This window comes from Caretta caretta, chromosome 2, assembly GCF_965140235.1.
Source record: "Caretta caretta isolate rCarCar2 chromosome 2, rCarCar1.hap1, whole genome shotgun sequence".
NCBI lineage: Eukaryota > Metazoa > Chordata > Testudines > Cheloniidae > Caretta > Caretta caretta.
This window is the reverse complement of record NC_134207.1, coordinates 32,385,797-32,408,550: the sequence shown is the minus strand read 5'-3', so window position 1 is coordinate 32,408,550 and position 22,754 is coordinate 32,385,797. Positions and strand designations below refer to the sequence as shown.

Here is a 22,754-nt window from a genome sequence, read left to right as displayed (position 1 = left end):
CCTGGAGATTACAGTGGATGAGAAGCTGGATATGAGTCAGTGTACCCTTGTTACCAGGAAGACTGATATTGGGCTGCATTAGTAGGAGCATTGCCAGCAGATCGAGGGAAGTGATTATTTCCCTCTATTCGGCTCTGGTAAGGCCACATCTGGAGTACTGTGTCCAATTTTGGGCCCCCCACTACAGAAAGGATGTGGACAAATTGGAGAGAGTCCAGCAGAGGGAAACGAAAATGATAGGGGGCTGGGGCACATGACTTACGAGGAGAGGCTGAGAGAACTGGGCTTGTTTAGTTTGCAGAAGAGAAGAGTGAGGGGGGATTTGATAGCAGCCTTCAATTACCTGAAGGGGGGTTCCAAAGAGGATGGAGCTCAGCTGTTCTCAGTGGTGGCAGATGACAGAACAAGGAGCAATGGTCTCAAGTTGCAATGTGGAAGGTCTAGGTTGGATATTAGGAAACACTATTTCGCTAGGATGGTAGTCAAGCACTGGAATGGGTTACTTAGGGAGGTGGTGGAATCTCCATCCTTAGAGGTTTTTAAGGCGCGGCTGGACAAAGCCCAGGCTGGGATGATTTAGTTGCTGTTGGTCCTGCTTTGAGCAGGGGGTTGGACTAGATTACCTCCTGAGGTCTCTTTCAACCGTAATCTTCTATGATTCTAAGACCTGGGTGTATTGGTTGATCACAGGATGACTATGAGAGGCCAATGTGATGTGGCCATGAAAGAAAACTAATCGCAGGATGCATCAGGCAAGATAGTTCCAGCAGAGATAGGGAAGTGTTATTACCATTATATAAGGCACTGGTGAGAACTCTTCTCGAATACTGTGTTTAATTCTGGTCTCCCACATTTAAGAAAGATTAATTCAAACTGGAGCAGGTGCAGAGAAGGGCTACTAGAATGATCAGAGGAATGGAAAACCTACCCTATGAGTGGAGACTCAATGAGCGTGGCTTGTTTAGCCCAACCAAAAGGCTGAGGGGAGACATGATTGCTCTTTATAAATACGTCAGAGTGATAAATACCAGGGAGGGAGAGGAGTTATTTAAGTTTAAGTGCTAATGTTTACATTTATTTAAGTTATTTAAGTTTATTTAAGCGCTAATGTTGACACAAGAACAAATGGATATAAACTAGCCAACAAGAAGTTTAGGCTTGAAATTAGACAAAAGTTTCAAACTGTCAGTGGAGTGAAGTTCTGGAACAGCCTTCCAAGAGGTGCTATAGGGGCAAAAAAACCTAAAATAACTTCAAGACTGCCCTTGATAAGTTTGTGATGGGGACTGTATGATGAGATTGCCTACACTGGCATGTGGCCCATCTGTGACTGCTAGTAGCAAATATTCTCAATGGCTGGAGATAGGACACTAGATGGGGAGGGCTCTGAGTTACTACAGAGAATTCTTCCCCAAGTGTCTGGCTGGTGGGTCTTGCTGACATGCTCAGGGTCCAACTGATCGTCATATTTGGGGTCGGGAAGCAATTTTCCCCCAGGTCAGATTGGCAGAGACTTCAGGGGTTTTTGCCTTCCTCTGCAGCATGGGGCATAGGTCATTTGCATGTTTAAACTGGAGTAAATGGTTAATTCTAACTTGAAGTCTTTAAATCATGATTTGAGGACTTCGGAAACCCAGCCAGAGGTTCTTGGTCTATTACAGCCCCAGGAGGGGGTGTGTGAGGTTCTGTGGCCTGTGACGTGCAGGTGGTCAGACTGGATGATCATGATGGTCCTTTCTGGTCTTAAAATCTATGAGTCTAAATGGAGTTGTACACACAAATTAAGAGTAACACTCCACCCTCAGTGTCTTATTACTTAGAAGGTAGATTCATTCTCTGGCATTCCCAAAGAAGTCTTTACGAAACCTTAATTTTCCTTTGGAGCAGCTGTAGAAATGGGCCATAAACTGGATTATCTGTCTATCAGTTTAAAGTGTGCACCTTTCTCCTGATTGACAAGGTTAGTCTGGTGTGTAGTTCAAAGCCAAAAGTGTAATTTATGAGGAAAACATGCAAAACATGGGGAAATACTCAGAAGTAATATAACCAGCTTATGTTGCTGGGAGAATGTTTTTCACAGCTTGACATTTGAATCCTATGGCTGACATCCAAATCAAAGGAAAGTAGAGGCTGGGGGAAGAGAAGTGCTTCGCTGTCAGCTGACAAGCAGCACCTATTGAAGCCATGCAAACTTGTTTAGTAAATATTACATACTATACATACTGCTATACAAATGTAATTTGCCTGACCTGTTTCCAGAAAGAATATCTAAAATACATTGGACAGAAGCAGTCTATGCCTCAAAATCTATTTTTATCAAGAATTTAATAGATAGGCATGTTAATACCCATACACCATATCTTTGTGTGAATTTGGAAAGGGCTCCTACCACAAATTGAATGAGTACATTATACTAATACTGTTAAATATGCAATAAGTTGCATAAACGTATATTAAGGTCCCCGAGAAGGAGTCTTCTAGAAGAGAAAGGGGGAAATGATTCCCCAACCTTAAATCTGAGCTCAGCAAATATTAATACCCCTCCCCCAGTGCAGAGTTTACAGAGCAAAATTAAGTGTCTTTTTTGCACTGTTGAGTGGTATTTCCTTCCCTGATGCCTGCCTGCCTCCATGATTGCAGCACTATTAGTGTTCCCAGAGGTCCTGAACCCTTTTATTTTCTGCCCACTGCCTGCCTGAAACAACATTAGCAGGCCCCAGAAGATTCTGCTCCTGTCAGTTACAGAGGAAGAAGAACTTGAAGCCTTCTGGTATGCAGGAGGGCCAGTGCAAGCAGACAAGGAAAATTAACAGGCTCAGAAGCTCTGGGGATACAAACAGCAGAGCCATATGCACAGTGCGCTAGGGAGGAGAGCTGATTTTTTTTTTTTTTAAAAGGGCTTTCCATAGTAGAAGAGCACAGTGTCAATGATAAGGGAAGAAGGATGGGTAGAAACTTTTCAAGTGAAGGGGTGAAGGGAAAGGAATTATTCCAGGTGTTGATTCACTTGCAGTTGCTATTTACCAGTTAGGTAATTTTTTCATTTTGGATTCTCATATCTGTAATGGTGGTTATGGGAGGGGAGGGTTTTAGCTCTTTCAGTGTAATGCTCACAGGCTTTTTTCATCACCATAACATTGACCTCCTGATGATCTTTCCACCTCTCCCAAAGTTATTACTTGTTAAGCTTAACCACCATTGCTGTGTATATCACTTTTAAACCAGAAAGATGACAGGTTCCTGTTCGGAAGTCCTTACAATCCATACTGGACACAACATGGCAAGGGATGACCATAAACAAAAGTTGGGAAGGAGGTACCAGAGGTCGAGGGAGACAGGAATGACCAATCTCAAGGTGCATTTATTGTTATGTTATGCATCCATCTTGTAAGTTCCTCTTTTTAAAGAATACACTCTTTAAAATTGGAGGACAGTTAGGCAAGGCCAGGTTGGTGATCAGTGATAAGTTTTAAAGTGAAAGCAGCAAGTATTGAGGAGGCCCCTGTCAGGTCAAATTGTGTAGTGCACAATGTTGGAGAGGATGTTCCAGGCAAACCAAAGGGGTGACATGAGGAAAGGCACACAGCTACTAGTAGGAAAAAACAACGAGCATCAAGATGAACTAGCACAGGGCATGTGGAGTGAATAAGAGATGATTAGAGACAGGATGCAGACATTAAAAACTGTGCAAGGCCTTGTAGAGAAAGAGCTTGAATATTGTACTTCTGAATATTACTGTAACTGGTGCCTTAGAAATGTCAAAACAGCAGATTATATATATACACACATTGAAGGAGGTAAGAAGCTATTATGGGGATTCAAAGAGAGGATTTATATGGTTGGAGCAGCAGCAAATAATTTTGGTTGTAGTACGTTGGATGGACTTCAAAAATCAGAGATGAAAATAAGGCAGACCAGAAAAGAGGACGTTGCAATAGTCACAGTGAGAGACTGTTGGGGCATGGGCAAAGATTCGGGCACTAGTGAAGAAGGGACACATTTTGGAGATATTATTTTAAAAATATAATTCTAAAAGGCACCATTTTAAAAACAATTTCAGTGGAAGTTTCCTTTAGGCAACTCCTATATCCTGTGTACAGTAATATGTGAGGAAATATATAAACTCATAAATTAAAAAGCATAAGATGGATATTGAAAATATTATTCCTATCTAAATTAACTGTTTTTGCATGTATTTTAGCTATTCTATCACTATTTAGGGAAAACAATACAAAATAATTTGGATCCAATTTTGGAGGGAAAATCAGAATTCCCATTAGAAATTATTCTATTCTACAGTCACTTGGAAAAAATAATTGCATCTTGTGGTTTGGCAATTTTGTGAATGGACAAAAAAGGAAATTCAGGAAGTTATTCTGACAATTTAAGAATAACAAAATACCTGTTATAACTACGATGTTGTGAATAGCTGGAAATATTAAGGAAAAATTCTATATGAAAGACTAAAAACTAAAATCAACTCTCTCCCCCTCAAAAAAAGTCTTCAAAATGAGTTCCTGCATAGCATGTACCAAGGAATTAAAAGAAATAGTCCCTGATTCTGCAAAAATATTTGAACATACATTACTTTACACACTGAGTACTCCCACAGAATCAATAGGGCTATTCACAATGCATAAAATTAAGTATGTGCATAAGTTTTGTAGAATAGGATCTGAAAGTATGCTAGATTCTATAGAAGCAATTGCGTAATATTAGATGTTTGGTTTAAAATATTATGTCATAAAGGGTAATTAGATATGTATTTTAAAAAAGTCTCACAAATGGCAGTCTTAGCAAAAGACCTCCCATGTACTGTAGTTCAAGAATTATAGTTTATTTTTGCCATCTGATACATCACTGAGCCATTGTACTTTCCACAGGACCTGTGTCCTGTATGCTGTATGGGTAGCTACATATGGTCCAGTTATCAATGGAGCATCTTTACATTTCTTTGGAAGAAGGTTGAACTTTCAAACAATGTTAATTTAATTTTAACACTAAAGATTGCAGCCACCATTTTGCTGCCTGGCCACATTGGTTTATATTCTGCTACCGATCCACATATAGAACACTACATGAAATCAGTGTGGAGTTCTGTATAAAAAAAACAACCACAGTATATGACCTAGGTCTGTAATCCACTACGGCAACTAGCCCTCCTGTTCCACATATCTAGCTCCTTTGGCCTCAGGTTTGTCCACATTCTCTAGACAAACACCATAGTATTTAAGACTCTTTCTTCATCTAAATGTACCTCTAATAAACTGTTCTGTTGCAATAAAGATGCCAACTTTTTAGCAAAGGATAGGAAAGAAAAGCCTTTAGAATTTGAAATGGAAACATCTGGTGTCACTTACAGACATATATGAAAAAAACAGATACTGGATTTCAGTGGAAATCAATTTTTATTTTTGTCTGCAAAGCACTATGCATGCCTAAGGTACCATTTATAATTCAATAAATAATAATAAACAAATAGGGCATTAAATGTTCTCACTATCCCCATCAGTGACTATACTAAGCATATAAAGAAAAGCAATTGCATGCCAACATATTATTACTCTCCAAACACGTTACACACACAGGACCTGATTCTCCAATCATTAACACAAACGTCACATATGTCAATGGAGTGATTCTTAATTTACCCTGGGGTTAAATGAGAGGAAAATCAGGCCAGACATCTCTGTTTTTGCACAACCACTGTGTGTCTGGTGATGGTACCTGAACAGAAGCTGTTGCTGCTGATGGTCCTTGCTGAGCCTCCAGAAGAGCTGCAGGGGTTGAACTCTCTACTCTCCTCCTCTGAGAAGGGTGACTCAGAGGCTGGGGACACTTTCTGTTGTTGCTGCTGCTGGGATACATAAGGCCGAAGTAGCAGGCGGGGGATGCGGCTGCGGGAGATCTCCTTCTCCTGCTGCGGTTTCTGCTCCTACTCAAAAACAAACAAGGTGAACATAACAAAATATGATCTACATAAGTATCATTCCCTGTTGTGTAACTCCCAATCATAAACACCCTCCCAAATACCCCAGGAGTAAACTCCCACCCACAACCTCCCCCCAAATACCGCAGGACGAACCTCTTCCACACAACTCCCCCACAAATTCCCCAGTGTAACCTCTTCTACATAAGCACCCATCATCCCAAGTACCGCAGGAATAACCTATCCCAACTCATATTTGAGCTCCCCTCTTTACACATACATTGCTGGAGACTCCTTTATGGGGAAGGCTCGGGGGAGATGACAGATGCATCTGTCTCTTCAGAGACAACAGAGGGGGACATGATAATTTTCAAATGCATAAAAGGTTGTTACAAAGAGGGGGGTGAAAAAATTGTTCTCCTTAACCTCTGTGGATAGGACAAGAAGCAACAGGCTAAAATTGCAGCAAAGGAGATTTAGGTTGGACATTAGGAAAAACTGCCCATCAGGGTAGTAATCATTGGAATAAATTGCCTAGGGAGGTTGTGGAATCTCCGACATTGGTGGTTTTTAAGAACACGTGAGACAAACATCTGTCAGGAAGGACCTAACTATTACTTAGTCCTCCCTTGAGTGCAGAGGACTGGACTAGATGACTGACTGAGGTCCCTTCCAGTGCTACACTTCTGTGATTCTATGACTCAGCCCCTTTCACCCAGTGATGGTGGCAGTAATTTCTCCTCCTGCTACCGCTGCTCTCTGCACGGCAGGTGTGGTGGAAGGTGGCCCCCAATGAATACCGCCTGCCTGGCCTTTGCTTATTGAATCAAGGGCCTGGGCTCCAGGGCTACTCCCGACTCAGGGCCCCCTAGCCGTTCCCTGCCAGCCCCGATCCCCTCTCCTCAGAGCCCTCTGCCAGCCCTGACCCCTCGCCAGCCTCGAGCCCAGCTCCAAGCCCCGTCAGCCCTGATCGCCCTTCCTCGCAGCCTCCTGCCAGCCCCAATCTCCCCTCCTCAGACGCCCCGTCAGCCCCGATCCCCCCCCTCCTCAGACCCCCGCCGCCCTCCTCAGACCCTAGATCCCCCCTCCTCAGACCCCCGCCCCACCAGCCCCAATCCCCCTCTCTTCAGACCCCCCAATCTCCCCTCCCCAGACCCCCCCCCGCCAGCCCCGATCTCCCCCCTCCTGTCAGACCCGATCGCCCCTCCTCAGACCCCCCCCCATCCAATCCCCGTCCCCGCCAGTCCCTTCCCGCCGCCTGCGCGTCTCCCCCCGCACCTGTACTCCTGTCACCCGGGGTCTGTCTCCTGGGACTCGCCACCTGCGGCCAAAGGGCTCCGGGGCCGCCTCGCCGGCCCTGCTCACCTTGCTGCCCTCCCGGAGCGGTCCCATCCCGATCCTGCCTCAGTCGGGCGCGGCCCGGGGGCACCTGGCTGGGAGAGAGCGGACAGGAGACGCGCTGAGCAAGGGCTGCCGCAGGGACCCGCCGCTCTCCGCTCCGCCAGGCGAGCCGAGCCCAGCCCAGCCCGCTGTTCCCCGCCCCGACACGTGGTGCCGCCGCCTCCGCGGCCGCCTGTCGGGCTGGCCCGCTCCCTGCTGCGCGGGGCGCTCCCGTGCAGCCTGTGGGCCGGGCTGGGTTCCTGCCCCGGCAGTTCCCCCCGTCACCGAGCCCAGGGAGCGACACCCGGGGGCCCGGCTCTGCCACTGCCGGCCAGGTGCCGCCTCCTGCCGCTCCGGCGCCTGGAAGCTCTGCTGCCCCCGAGCCCGCCTCTGCGGAGCCAGGCCGGCGCGGCCTCCGGGCTGGGAGAGGTCAGTGCCGACACCGGCAGCCTCCGGTGGATGGGTGGCAGCAGGCGCCTCTCCCGGCATGAACGGCAGGAAAGCAAGGCCGGAGTTCGTTACAATTTCCCGTCCCCGCGTTTGCCGCTAGGAAGGCAGCCAAGGCACAAGGGGGGGGGGGGGTTGCAACTTCATTTTTAAGCAACACATTGCAAGGTACCTAAAATTGCTGTATTCTGTCTCTCCTCCATGCTTCACGTCTGCTGCCCCAGGCCCCAGCTTTACTCAGCCGAGTGGGACTACTCGATCGAGTAACAGTTTTTGTAGCTCACGAAAGCTCATGCTCAAATAAATTGGTTAGTCTCTAAGGTGCCACAAGTCCTCCTTTTCTTTTCGCGAATACAGACTAACACGGCTGTTACTCTGAAACCAGTTTTTCTAGGGTCGGAGTTTCAGCCGTATGCTGATCTACGCCGGGGAGGAGGCTCTGGAGTCTCTGCCTAGGGAGCTGTCTGTGGGGGCCGGTCTGCTTACAGGATCAGTGCCGCTTACATTGTAAAATTCTTCGTGGGGGGGGGGGGGGGGGATTGTGTTTTCATAGATTGTGCCCAATACAATGGGACACCAATTCTGATTGGGATTTCTGGGTGCTGCTGTAATATAAATATTAAACAACAGTGAGTGTTTAAAAATAACTGTTCAGAAATCAGTCCTTTTGTGGTGCAATGGGAACCATATAGGCATCCCAGTGAAAGGAGATGTGCTTCTCAAAACCTGCAGGAGCAAACGTTGAACTTTCTACTTTGCACCGATAGAAGTTGTCAGGCTGGTTGTCTAATACACAAACAATTAGATTACTAATTTATTAACCTGATAGTGGGATTAGATCCACATCTTCTCCTTTGCTCCAAGCTGTGCTGTGCCAATTAAAATCAAGCCAGCTAGTACCTGACATTGCCAGTATTCTCTTTCAGCTCAGCTCTGTAAATCACAGAGGTGAGGGGGTCATTATATTTATAAAGTACTTTGAAATCCTTGGGTGAAAGGTGCTGTATAGTTGGAAAATATTACACAGGTGTATTTATTTGAATATATATTCATAGGCAGCCAGGCAGAAACACATCAGGAAATGTCCCAGACATCCACCTCTTGTAGTGACACCAGAGTCCCCATTGAAAATGAAAGACTGCAACCTTACACCTAAACCACAGCATTAGAACTTCAGTCCTCCATCCCACTATAAAATGGGTTCCTCGTGTGTGTTTCTCTAGTGAGCTGTACATGGCATGTGTGCATAGATCCCGCATATGCGCCAGCAAAGCTGTTGCAGCAATAGAAACAGCAGATTAAGCTGTGCAGCATTGCCATCACCATAGCAACTCAGCTAAGGAAAAGATGATTTAATATTCAGTCACAGCCCTCTCCATAGCTTTCCATTTGGAGCTCAAATCAGTTGCCTTCCTGATGTCTGAGAAACAAGTTATATACAAAATGAAGTCTTCATGCTACCTTAAGATTCCTAAGTGTATATCCCCTTTTATCTCTTTGGGATATTTTTGCATAAACATTTCCAGGGTAACATTAAAGTGATGAAACAGTCATTAATGTTCAAGCAAATATGTTATTCCCAACATTCGATATATATGGGAATAATTCCAAGGATTTAAAGTCATATCTTTGTTCAAATAATATTTACTGTCCACTAGATAATCATCATCATGGAATACAGGAGAGATTCCAGAGGACTGGAAAAGGGCAAATATAGTGCCAATCTATAAAAAAGGGAAATAAGGACAATTTGGAGAATTACAGACCAGTCAGTTTAACTTCAGTACCCAGAAAAGATAATGGAGCAAATAAGTAAGCAATCAATTTGCAAACACTTAGAAGATAATAAGGTAATAAGTAACCATCAGCATGGATTTGTCAAGAACAAATTATATCTAACCAACCTAATAGCTTTCTTTGACAGGGTAACAAGTCTTGTGGATAGGGGAAAAGTGGTAGATTGGTATATCTTGACTTTAGTAAGACTTTTTATACTGTCTCACATGGCCTTCTCATAAACAAATTAGGGAAATACAACCTGATGGAGCTACTGTAAGGAGGGTTTGTAACTGGTTGAAAAAACGTTGCCAGAGAGTAGTCAAGCTGGAAGGGCGTATCAAGTGTCCTGCAGGGATCAGTTCTGGATCCTGTTCTGTTCAATATCTTCATCAACGATTTAGATGATGGCATAGAGCAGTGGTTCTCAACCTTTCCAGACTACTGTACCCCTTTTAGGAGTCTGATTTATCTTGCGTACCCCAAGTTTCATCTCACTTAAAAACTACTTGCTTACAAAATCAGACATAAAAATACAACAGTGTCACTGCACACTATTTCTGAAAAATTGCTTACTTTCTCATTTGTCTAAATTACATTTTAGTTTGTAGTGACTTCGCTAGTGCTTTTTATGTAGCCTGTTCTAAAACTAGGTATATATCTAGATAAGCTGATGTATTCTCTGGAAGACTTCTGCATACCCCCTGTGGTACGGGTTCCCCTGGTTGAGAACCACTGGCATAGAGGGTACACGTATAAAGTTTGCAGACAATACCAAACTGGGAAGGGTTGCAAGTGCTTTGGAGGATAGGATTAAAATTCAAATTGATCTGGACAAACTGGAGAAATGAAATTCAATAAGGACAAATGCGAAGTACTCCACTTAGGAAGGAACATTCAGTTGCACACATACAAAATGGAAAATGACAGTCTAGGAAGGAGTACTGCGGAAAGGGATCTGGGGGTCATAGTGGATCACAAGCTAAATATGAATCAACAGTGTAACACTGCTGTAAAAAAAGCAAACATCATTCTGGGATGTATTACCAGGAGTGTTGTAAGCAAGACATGAGAAATAATTCTTCTGTTCTGCTCTGCACTGATTAGGCCTCAACTGGAGTACTGTGTCCAGTTCTAGGTGCCACATTTCAGGAAAGATGTGGACTAACTGGAGAAAGTCCAGAGAAGAGCAACAAAAATGATTAAAGGTCTAGAAACCATGATCTATAAGGGAATATTGAAAAAAATGTGTGTGTTTAGTCTGGAAAAGAGAAGACTGAGAAGGGACATGATAACAGCTTTCAAGTACATAAAAGGTTGTTACAAGGAGGAGGGGAAAAAATTGTTCTCCTTAACCTCTGAGGATTAGACAAGAAGCAATAGGCTTAAATTGCAGCAAGGGTGGTTTAGGTTGGACATTAGAAAAAACTTCCTAACTGTTCGGGTAGTTAAGCACTGGAATAAATTGCCTCGGGAGGTTGTGGAATCTCCATCACTGGACATTTTAAAGAGCAGGTTACACAAACGCCTGTCAGGGATGGTCTAGATAATACTTAGTCCTGCCATGAGTGCAGGAGACTAGACAAGATGACCTCTTGAGAAGTTCCAGGTTTACGATTCTATGATTATTTCCAGATCTTCTGTTGAATTATTTTGTTTTTCTCCCTCATTTGATAATTTTAACAAATTTAATTTGTTTTCCTGACCAAAGAAACATTTTAAAACAAATCACTTAAAAATATTGACATACTATTGCTACAAATACCATTTTTGATAACTGTAACTGAGATGAGACAAAAAAACCTTTTTTTCTGCTTGTATGCTTTGTGCATTTGAATGCACTTTATATAATAGGCCCCATACAGCAACAGGGAGAAATCTCCGCAGGTTCATGGTCAGTTTCACTATTTCCTCTATAGTACAGTAGAACCTCAGAGTTATGAATATCTCAGTAATGGAGGTTGTTTGTATGAAATATTCAGAAAACCTCAGCCATGTTATGGAAACCTTCATGGTGCTTCCCGTGAAGTTCATTTTAATAGCCCCTCTCTCCATCTAATTGCACATTGGTCCAGCAGATGTTTTTTTCTAGGTATTCCCATTTACTGATCCAGAATGTAATTCATTTGCCCTTCAACTCTGTGAACTGCAACTGGGTGCTCAGCACTAGTCAGCAAAATGAAAAAACTCTTTTATGCTGCTTATGAGCCAAATTTGCTCTTGGATGAACATCTCCCACAGGAGTTGTGTAACATAAAGCAGGATTTGGTCCTGTCATCCTGACAATGAATTATGAAGCAGTTTTCTTTTGCCAGCTTCAGGCCTATGACACTTAAAATTTCTTTTTCCACAAATATGACATAGACCATAACATGAAAAAGAACTACTCAAATGGTGCTGAAATTCATTTTTCAAAACTAGGGAAGGGATGGAAATGAGAAAGATCATGAAAGCACAAAATACAAGTGATCTTAAAACCATGAAAGAAACATTTTAGATTATTTATGAATACTAAGAATAAGTTTGTGATCTTATACGTTTACTTGAAAGTTTGGGGGTCAATATGTAGGTGACAAGCCAAAGTGCAAAACATGCAAGAAATGTAAAATAAAAGGTCATTCGTTAACAATAACATTATGGGTAGGATGATTTTAAAATAATCAACAAGATCAAACCCTGGAGAAAGAGAAGACTAAAAGCACCTCTGTATTAAAAATATTGGAAAGAAAATATTTTGAATGAAGGTTATAGATGGGAAATCAATAAAAATGCAATTGGTTAACTTATCAATAAGGGGCAACAGAAGATTCTATGCACACACACAAAAATGTATGAATGATCTTTTGTGATTCCTAATGTTGATAGATGGAGATCAGGCACTTTTCCTAACCTGCTCTATAAATATGATCCAAGCTCTGTATAATCCAATTGCTTTTCTAATTGGCTTTGTTAAAAAAGCAGCAATAAGATGGCAAAGATCAACTCAAACCTTCTCCTGAGGCTTGGCTACTCCTAGAAATCTTCCCTCAAGACTGCACAGCCCACAACCTAGATCCAGTCTTCCCGAAGAGCCACTCCCTGCACATCTCTATATCCAGGTTGGATAACAACTAAGCAGAACCCACTGAACCATTTCCCAGCAGACTCAACATCTGCTAAAAGTGAGAGTTGTTTCAGGCAAACATTGACAGTCTGTTACAATATGTCTTTGTTCTTTTCTTCAGATAACTACTCTTGTAGAGGCACTGATCCTAATAGGGATTCATAAGGATTTTAATATGCATGATATGCTGTCAGGATGAAGTGTTCATTTGGATATGGTAATTATTGAAAATACAATCCACAAGGAGTCAGGATAGAGGCGACACGTGGGAGATTTTCTGGTTGTGCCCCCCCAAACCAGGCAGGCTGGGTGGCCCACTGAGGTGAGTCAGGGGTGGAGATGGCACTCTCTCCTCAACCCCTGCTGCGTGGCACTGGTCCAACCGAGCACTGCTGCCCTGCCATGTGGAGCTGGCCTGACCGAGCTCTGTTGTCCCACCGCACGGAGTTGCTGCTTGCCCCCTCCGAACATTCCTCTCCCTCTTTAGGAGGGTGCACCCCACAGTTTGAAAACTTCTGTGAGGTGGTCACAAGCCCCCCCGAACTTTAAAATTGTGCCCCTCCCCATTATCAAGAGTTACGTGTCACCTCTGAGTCAGGACCATCACTTTTTATTTGTATCCTTCATCATTTCATTTCTGGATGTTAAGGAGAAGGGAAATGAAAGAGAATGGGCCAGATCTTGTAAGTAGAACTATGAGTCTGATTGAATTCAGCGGAAGTTTTGCATATAAAGAATAACCCTCAAACACTCATGTAAATAGCTTTTTTTCACATGACTAGCCCTTAATGAGCCTTACTCTCACATGCCGAAGTCTTAACATTATCAGCCCCCCTTATTAATAATCAAACCTCAAACTTATTTAGAGGATCCTGGAACAATAATTTGCATTATCATTATTTAGGAGGACACAATTTTAATAAAAGGACACAGGATTTATCGTCCACCACAATGGCCTGAATCTAGGCACAGGGGGTGGGAATGGCTCCAAGTCTACTATATATATGTGAAAAACTAATAAAATAAAACAATAAACATTTTCCTTCTTAAAAATGCCAATGGCCCAACTAAGTACAATACTATGTAACTACACTAAATAATAATTAATTACAGCAGAGTTGCAGATGACACTGCAAGGGTTGGGCCCACTCTGCTTTTTGGTGGTTTGGTGGGACAAGAGCACCTAATGTGCAGATGTGCCCCAGTTGATCCTGCTGGCCAAAAGAATCCAATCTAAGATGTATGGGATGCATGTGCAACAAGAGTGCAATCCATGTAGAATAACTCAAAGAAGAAAAACATCATATATTTTTGCAAAGTCATATAATTCTTTGTAAGAAGAAAAAAATAGAAATGTCAAAATTGAGATTTACTATTCTTTCAAGTGTCTTTTTATCATAAAAACATCAACAATAAAAAAATGAAGCAAGAACAATGTGAAAAAGTTACTTTCTTAAAAATATTTTTCAAATCCTGCAGACAGCTTTTTAGCTTAATTATAGAACTAAATTAGGCCCATTGGGATTACTCATGATAGAAAAATGAACAACATGTGTACATGTTTGTAGGATTAGGATCTTAAATTGGACAAAGACAAATGGATAATATATCAGTTTTCATGTACAAATCAATTCATGTAAATATTTCAGTTAACATATCTGTGACTTCAGAATTTTAAATCAGTAGCACTAAACAAGAATCATAGAATCATAGAATATCAGGGTTGGAAGGGACCCCTGAAGGTCATCTAGTCCAACCCCCTGCTCGAAGCAGGACCAATTCCCAGTTAAATCATCCCAGCCAGGGCTTTGTCAAGCCTGACCTTAAAAACCTCTAAGGAAGGAGATTCTACCACCTCCCTAGGTAACGCATTCCAGTGTTTCACCACCCTCTTAGTGAAAAAGTTTTTCCTAATATCCAATCTAAACCTCCCCCACTGCAACTTGAAACACCTCATCCACACAGTCCATTCCTCCTCCCTCCCTCCATCACTCGCTCTCCCCCACTCTCACTTTCCCCGGGCTGGGGCAGGGGTGTGGGAGAGGGCTCCAGGCTGGGGTGGGGGTTGGAGTGTGGGGAGGTATGGGCTCTGGGCTGGGGGTGTGGATGAGGTGTTTGGGGTGTGGGAGAGGGCTCTGGGCTGGGGCAGGGGGTTCGGGTGAGAGGGGGTGAGGGCTCTGGCTGGGGGTGCAGGCTCTGGGGTGGGGCCGGGGATGAGGTGCTTGGAGTGTGGGAGAGGGCTCTGGGCAGGGGGTTGGGGTGTGGGGGAGGAGGGGAGTATGGCCTCTGGGCTGCGGGTGTAGGCTCTGTGTGTGGCCAGAAATTAGGGGTTTGGGAGAGGGCTCCGGGCTGGGGCAGGGGGTTGGGGTCCAGGGGAGTGAGGGCTCCGGCTGGGGGGTACAGGCTCTGGGGTGGGGCTGGGGATGAGGGGTTTGGAGTGCAGAAGGGGGCTCCAGGCTAGGGCCAATGGGTTCGGAGTGCAGGAGGGGTTGCGGGCTCTGGCTGGGAGTGTGGGTTCTGGGATGGGGCTGGGGATGAGGGGTTTGGGGTGCAGTAGGGGGCTCTGAGCTGCGGTAGGTGTTGGGGTCTGAGGGGGATTGTGGGGTGTGGGCTCTGGGAAGGAGTTTGGGTGCGGGAGGGGGCTCCAGACTGGGGAAGGGAGTTGTGGTGCAGAAGGAGGTGCAGGGTCCCGATGGCACTTACCCTGCCTCCTGGGAAGCGGCCGCCAGGTCCCTGCAGTCGCTAGGCAGATGGGTGGCCAGGAAGGCTATGCACGCTGCCCTCACACCTGCAGGCGCTGCCCCACAGCTCCCATTGGCATGGTTCCCGGCCAATGGAAGCTGCTTAGCTGGCACTCGGGGGGGAGGGGGGGCAGCGTACAGAGCCTCCCTGGCCACCTATGTGCCTAGGGGCCGGACAGGAGCCTGCCTTAGTCCCAGGCCCCTGCTGCATCACCGACTGGACTTTTAATGGCCCAGTCAGCAGTGCTGACTGGAGCCGCCAGGGCCCCTTTTCGACCGGGTGTTCTGTTCAAAAACTGGACACCTGGCAACCTTGCCTGCTCCTACTTCTATTGAGTTGTACAGAGTCAGCCTATACAAGCCCAGGATCTTATTATCTTTCATCATGATCTTCCTGTCTTTCTTCCCTCCTATTCTGTATTACAATCAATTATCTAGTTGGGCCTTGATCCTACAATTGCTTCTGCACAGGCAGACTCAGTGCAGGTCCAGGATTGGAGCCTTAGACTGTAAATTCTTTGGGGCAAGACCATTTTATCGATTTGTATGATGCCTAGTACAACGTGGTCCTGTTTGGGCCATTGGGGGAATGCTACTGTAATATAAATAATGGATAATAATATTAATTGAAGTAAATACCAAACTCCCATTGACTTAAATAGGAACAGGATTGTTTGTTTTTGTCATTTTGGATGTAAATTTTCACAGTAATCAAATATACTGCAACAATCTCCAATAAGTCTTTGGGAGCTTTTAAATCATCACTTCTACTGAATAAAAGTAACAGGAAAATGTGGCATTTAAGCAGTTTTATGAATATGTTTTAGTTTAGGACAGCTATATCATCTACTTAAGAACATTATTAATGTAAATGAGCTTGATATGAAATGCACTGTTACTATACCCAATTTCTTTCCAACAAGATAATTACATGTTCTATCTATTTTGGCCACTTACAAGGCACTTATCACTTAACTATCTAAGTGCCTGTACACTCAAATAATCATAATAACATACTTTTTATACATTTCAGTAGTACTGCAGCAAAATTGCTTTGATACATAAGCTTTAATAGTTTAACATTTTTTTTAAAAAAAGGACAAATATTGCACCATTTCCAGTAGAAGATACATGTTTATAGGCTGATGTCAGAGAGTTTGAAAATAAGCACCATTGTTATGCTGTATATATAGATTTTAATATGTTCAGGAAGAAAATGAAAAGAATAATCATTTTACACTTAATTTTATAAAAGAAACATGAAAGGAAAGAATGAACTGTATTAAACAATTCCACTTTGTCTCAAAGTTATTTATATTATTAGTCTGGGATTTTATTTATGTCTGTCCTACATGCTGTGTAAGACACAGACAAACCAAGTATCAGCATGGAAATACTAACATTTTCCACTAATCTTGGAAGGGCAAAGGTGTTAAAATTATTGATTTATATTCTGGTTTATGTAGTTGAAAGAGACAGATCCAATTTGAGACGACTTGTGTTGTACATACCAATGAAGAAATACATCAGTTTCACTTAAGTTACTGTTAATACTCAGCTACATTTCAGTGAAGTTATCAGACCAAATGCCTCCTAGCACTTGGGTGCAGGGGTGGGGAGGGAGTTGGGGATTATGGAGGACACAGACCCTTTACAATTCTCACACATACCCCATGTATTTAAAAAAAAGTCATGGGGACCCAGTCCTGGTTCTCCCTCTTGCTTCCTCACTCTACAGTGTTAGAGCTGGGTAAAGCAGGGAAAGAAAGGGCCTGGAAATGTTTAGGGCTCCACATCGGGACAGCGAGAAAGCTCATTTAAACAAGTTCTGTGCTCCCTTCTTCCAGCAGCGCTGCATCCACATGGCCATGGATTGAGCACAGAATCTCTTCTCTCCCTCTTGAGCAATATGTCTACTGGTGCAGCTAGCTTTAGACAGCCATAAAGGACATGTGTATCTCTTACTGCAGCATAAAGTGGGTTCACTGACTTCACTGGGAGTTTTACTTGAGTAAGTATTAGACCCACAATTTGTTAAGGGTTTGTAACAGAACTTGGTCCTGCATTCCTTACTTGTACATAACTCCCACAATAATCAATAGGCCAGATTCTTCTCCAAAGATATTCAATTCCCCACTGAAGCCAAGGTAAGTTTTGTTGTAGATGCAGAATCAATTATTAGGAAACTATTCTAGATCATTAAGTAGAATTATTGGCACACACTATACTGCAGTGGTGGGCAACCTACAGCCTGAACGCAGCCCATCTGGGTAATCTGCTGGCAGGCCGCGAGACAAGTTTGTTTACATTGACTGTCCGCAGGCACGGCTGCCCGCAGCTCCCAGTGGCCACGGTTCATTGTTCACCTGATGGGCTGAGTGCGGCCCATACGCCACAGGGTGCTAGGGTTACCAGACAGCTACTGTGAAAAAATGGGACGAGGTGGGGGGCACCTATATAAGAAAAAGTCCCCCAAAATGGGACTGTCCCTTTAAAAAACGGGACATCTGGTCACCCTACAGGGTGCCCACCACTGCTATACTGTGTCTGCACTGTTTGGCAATGTGAACCCCAACGATTTGAAAGCAATAAAAAACACCTCAGTTTCAGAACAAATGTTAGTAATCACAATTATTTTAAAAATTACTTATATGTAGTATTCCTGATTTTCTTATGTTTTAGCATGTCTGTTCAGAACTCAATCCTAGCCTTGTGTGCTCAAAACTCTCATTGACATCAGCTGGAGTTTCAGTTGGAGAGGGAATACAGATTTGGCTGCTTAATGTCATATACTAACTATTCTATTTTTCTGTTATAAATGTCTTCTTTGTATCCTTTTTATTGTTCCACTCTTCAATTTAAGTTTTAATTAGTTTTTTGGAAGTTTTAAAAATATGAATGTTTGCATCAAACAGGTCAGTGCTGACTGGATTGTATTATTGCTCACTGTGGACCTCATCCTGCATTCACTGCAACCTAAAGCTCCACATGAACCCATTTGAAGCCAACAGAGGTCATGGGTATTGAGAGAATGCAAATCAGGCCATCAATAACAGAGAGCCAAAATCTATGGTCCTGACTCAAGCAGAATTCCCATTGACTGCAACAGTAGTTTTGCCTGAGTCAGGACTGCATGATTAGGCCCAGACTCCGTACTAAAATTACAACTGGTGTGTATTGCAGTACAAGAGGATACTTTTTATTTTTGAAAATCTTGTGCAATAACACATATACAAATATAAAACATTTTACTTTTCTATAGTACCAATGGGGTTAAAAGAAGCATACTTGTAGATTAGACCAGAGAGAGAACAAAATGAATTACTAGCTTGCTGAAATCTAATATAAGCAAATACCATAAGTTGTTCCAGAGCAAATTATATTAGTTTCACTGTAAATGTAACATCAAATAGCACACAGAGGGGGTGTATATTTTTTTCACCAATCCTTTTACATGTTACATACATCAGGGGTTCTCAACCTTTTTCTTTCTGAGGCCAACATGCTACAAAAACTCCATGGTCCACCTGTGCCACAACTGTTTTTCTGTATATAAAAATCAGGGCCGGCATTAAGGGGTAGCAAGCAGGGCAATTGCCCAGGGCCCCACGCCACAGTGGCCCCCACTTAGCTAAGCTGCTCAGGCTTCAGCTTCAGGCCCGGGTGGCAGGGCTCGGGGAGGTGGAGCTTTGGTTTATAATATTTTTTTTTTTAAATCGGGAGAAATATATGTCTCTGCCTCAGAAACAAGGTCTTCTGCTGTTCTCGTGCTAAAAGCTAGTAGGCTTGGTCTGCTTGGATGAGAAAAAGCTAGGTTGACCGCAAGTCTAGGATCATATATGTCTGGCTTAGGGCCCTCACTGCAAATTCGCATCAGATTCTCAAGCACTTTTTCAAACATTCTGTTTCTGTAACATGATTTCATCCTCTTGATAAGAGCCCTTTCTTCAGAACAGCAACTGAAACCAGAAATGACTGGATAATATAAATCATGTGATAAAGATTAGGCCATTTATCTTTGCAGTTTGAGAGCACACGTTGACAAAGATTTTTGCCTTGAGGGCTGAGTTAGACTTTTCAGTCTAAAACTTCTGAATAAATTCCAAATGGCCAACTGGGAACCATCAACATTATTTAATTTTAATACTGTTTCAAATATAGTTAAATAAATATTTCAAGCTCTTTAACCCCATGTTCTTCTAGAGCTTGTTTCTTGGCTGGCCAAATGTTTATGTCCAGCAATTTCAAACAGTGAAATAAATCTTTATGTAAGTCTCCAAAGCTGTTTCTCACAGTTTGCTATGTCATCAGTGTAAGTGAGACCTAAAATTCTTAAGCACATTACTATCACCACATAGTCTGATCCAATTGCAAGTTACTGACTTTGGGTTTTTTTCTGCGTCAGCTAACAAGTCATTCAGTGCAACATAAAGTTCCATTCTTCACCCTTTCTAGAGTACTCTAGAATTTCTCCAGCAGCGATGTGACAAAGAACAAGTCAACACAATCTTTCTGAAGAGAATGCCAGCTTTGAGAATGGATCAACTGTTTCTATTATTAGTAAATGATGCAGCACAAACTTCAAGGTTGTCAGAGTTCTCAAACTGCCCCGGGGTCTTGTTTTACCAACAGGAGCTGTTACTTTCTCACTGACCACGCTTTCAAGATGTGGCACTACCATAGGAAATAACTGAATAAAAGGCTTTACTTGCCTTATGTTTGTGCTGTACCCCCTGGGTTTCATTTGCTTTCTCAGACTGGGTTATAGTTTCCTCCATAATCTCTGTTAAGTTTTTTTAAATTACAAAGATGTTTAGGGGTGTTTTGGTGTAAGTTAACCATTTCAGTATAATCAAAACCAATGTTTTAAAAAGTATGTTTAGCTGCCAGCTTCATATGGTGCCTCAGGCAATGCAATGACATAAGAAATGGTATATAGCCTGCTTGAGGAAGGAAGGACTTCTTTCTTGATTTCCAGGTTAAAAGTTCCATCTCCCATGAATCTAAGATATGTATGTAACTAATATCTATGCCAAGTGCTAAGAAGACAGTAAAAAAAAAGTGTGCTTCAGCATTATTATGCTTACCATCGTGTAGGCCCAAGAACTTAACATTTGGCAATCCAATGTTCTACACATAAAGTACATATATCATTTCTAAGTCATTGGAGTTGGTAGAACCGTCGATAAATAATAAAAAAGAGTTGAGCCTGCTCCATGGCAGTTATCATTTTATGTTTTAGGACTTGTCCAACGATATCAGTGAACTGCTTATGTCTCATTTCTGTTACGTATGCTTGTCCCAAATCGCCTCTGCGATGGGCTGCTAGTTTGGCTACATGAAGAAAGTTAGAACATAGAATTTCACCTTTTGCCATCCTGTATACAATATCAAACAATTCGGTAACAGGCTGCCTTTTGCTTGCTTCAGTCCCTACAAAACCTCTGTTCTGAGGTACTGATGTATAGGTATCTAAGATAGCAGCAGTAGGGAATTTTTCAAAACGGATAGCTCTTTGGTGCACTTCCCTGCAGAAGTGTTTGTTTATGTTATCCTTTTTTTTCAAGCGATGAGCCATTAATACCATTAACAAAGGCAGAACTATAATTTCACATTGCTCTAATCTGAACCTCATGTTTTGTACACACAAAGCAATACATTCTACCCACAAACACACTATTCCCAGATGCATATTACAGTCAGTCGTAGGCATTATTCACCCCTGCTTCCCATTTTGTAATCATTCCCATACAAAGATCCAGGCTGTCGCTGTCCCCTCTCACCCTGTTCTCTGCTCAGTCAGTTCTCTCCCTTCCCCAGATCCTTGTGAATAGCTCTGCTCCAGTCTACTGTCAGGACCAGAAAAATATGAAGAATATGAAGTCATATCTGCCAGCAGAAAGTCTTCCCAGTAATTTACCAAAATACTTTAAAATGAAAGATTCTAACCTCAGTTGGTATCCACCATTATGCAACTTCCATAGTGAAATCAAGGAAACCTGCACCCATTTTGTTCTGTGGAACAAAAACCAAAACACAGCTTGTTCTGAAGCAGAATGAAAAAGTTCATATGGGACTCAGGCATGCTGAGCACCTTCTCTTAGAAAGCTCTCCGCTTTTCAAAGGCCTGGGCTCATGGAGTGAATTATGACCACATATAAATTAAGCAATGTATTTTAAAAGGTTCCATGTTACAGATTGCATTTCTGAACCTATTGCTTGAACCAGCCATTTTGCTGAGAAGTAACATAAGCCCTGATTCTGCAAGTGAGTGCACAGGCACATCCCAATAGGGTTCTCCGCAGGAGTCTTCCTGCACAGGGTCACTTGTAGCACTGGGACCATAATTTGTGTCACTGGTTACACAAAAGCAATCCAGGCTCTACCCTGACCTTAATCTATATGCATCTCAGTTTCTTCATCTGCCAAATGGGGATAATAATGTTTGCACATCTCTGTAAATCACTTGGGGATCTACAAATGAAAAGTTCAATGCAAATGGTAACCACATTTATAATAGTAAATACTAAAAAAAGAGTTTGGCTAGAGATATAAAACATCTTGCTTCAGGCTTTAAACCACTCTCTAACTATTAGGATTAGTAAGATATTTCCCTGGGAGGCAGATTATCCCGCGTCTTCCTACTATGGGATTTCTTGCACCTTCTTTTGAAACAGCTGGTGCTGGCCGCTGTCAGAGAGAAGATATGGAAGTAGATGGATTGCTGGTCTGATCCAGCGTGGCAATTCTGTTCCTATTGTTACAAATGAGTTAACAAATCAGAAAGTTTAAATGTCTCAAGACTCCCACTGAAGTAATTTCAAGTTGTGAGGACGAGACTTTTCATTAAAATGGCTTCCATTCACAGTATGCTCAGCAATTTCAGTTGTAATTAAATCTTTGGACCCAGTCCTACCGTCCCCACAGAGACAAAGTCCCACTGAAGCACTGGGTGTTTTCACAAAATAGTTGCTCCTTTTTTGAGATTCAGTTTGACAAATTTCAGAACATGAGCATCTCACACAAATCATACGTGAGTTTGTAATACTTTTAAAATATTTTAGATAAAATTCTTCCATTTCTTTAAGAAGAAAAATATTTTAAAAATTATCAGGCAGTTTATGGAAACCAGTTCTACTAAAAGAATTAAATTTGACATTTGATTTTACTTCTGAGAAAACAAAAACAAAAAGGCATTCGACAGTAAATAGTAAATATTTTTAAACATTTGAAAAGACCAAGTAATTTACAGCTGCACTCAAGTGCATGGCACTATAGTGACGGCCATTAGCATACCTGCAGTTAAGGTCTGTCAGTGCTGAGAATAACTGGTCTGTCCTCCTGCTATATGAGTGGTCTGAAAAGTAATATCTCCTGG

General features: G+C 42.6%; 1 protein-coding gene across 9 annotated transcripts in view; it reads right to left on the bottom strand.

Moving 5' to 3' along the window:
- SYBU (syntabulin) overlaps positions 1 to 22,754 on the bottom strand; it is an 87,805-nt gene that overhangs the window by 47,582 nt on the left and 17,469 nt on the right. For 2 of the 9 annotated variants that reach the window (XM_075124971.1, XM_075124972.1), the window contains exons 2-3: positions 7,208 to 7,358; positions 5,728 to 5,935 (exon numbers count right to left, since the gene is read on the bottom strand). In XM_075124971.1, the coding sequence (XP_074981072.1) occupies positions 5,728 to 5,935; positions 7,208 to 7,321 (322 nt within the window). In that variant the 5' untranslated portion in view covers positions 7,322 to 7,358. Of the gene's footprint in view, positions 1 to 5,727; positions 5,936 to 6,209; positions 6,739 to 7,207; positions 7,490 to 7,928; positions 8,194 to 22,754 lie in introns of those variants that run through there. The other 7 variants (XM_075124973.1, XM_075124974.1, XM_048841506.2 and 4 more) reach the window with 6 other exon arrangements.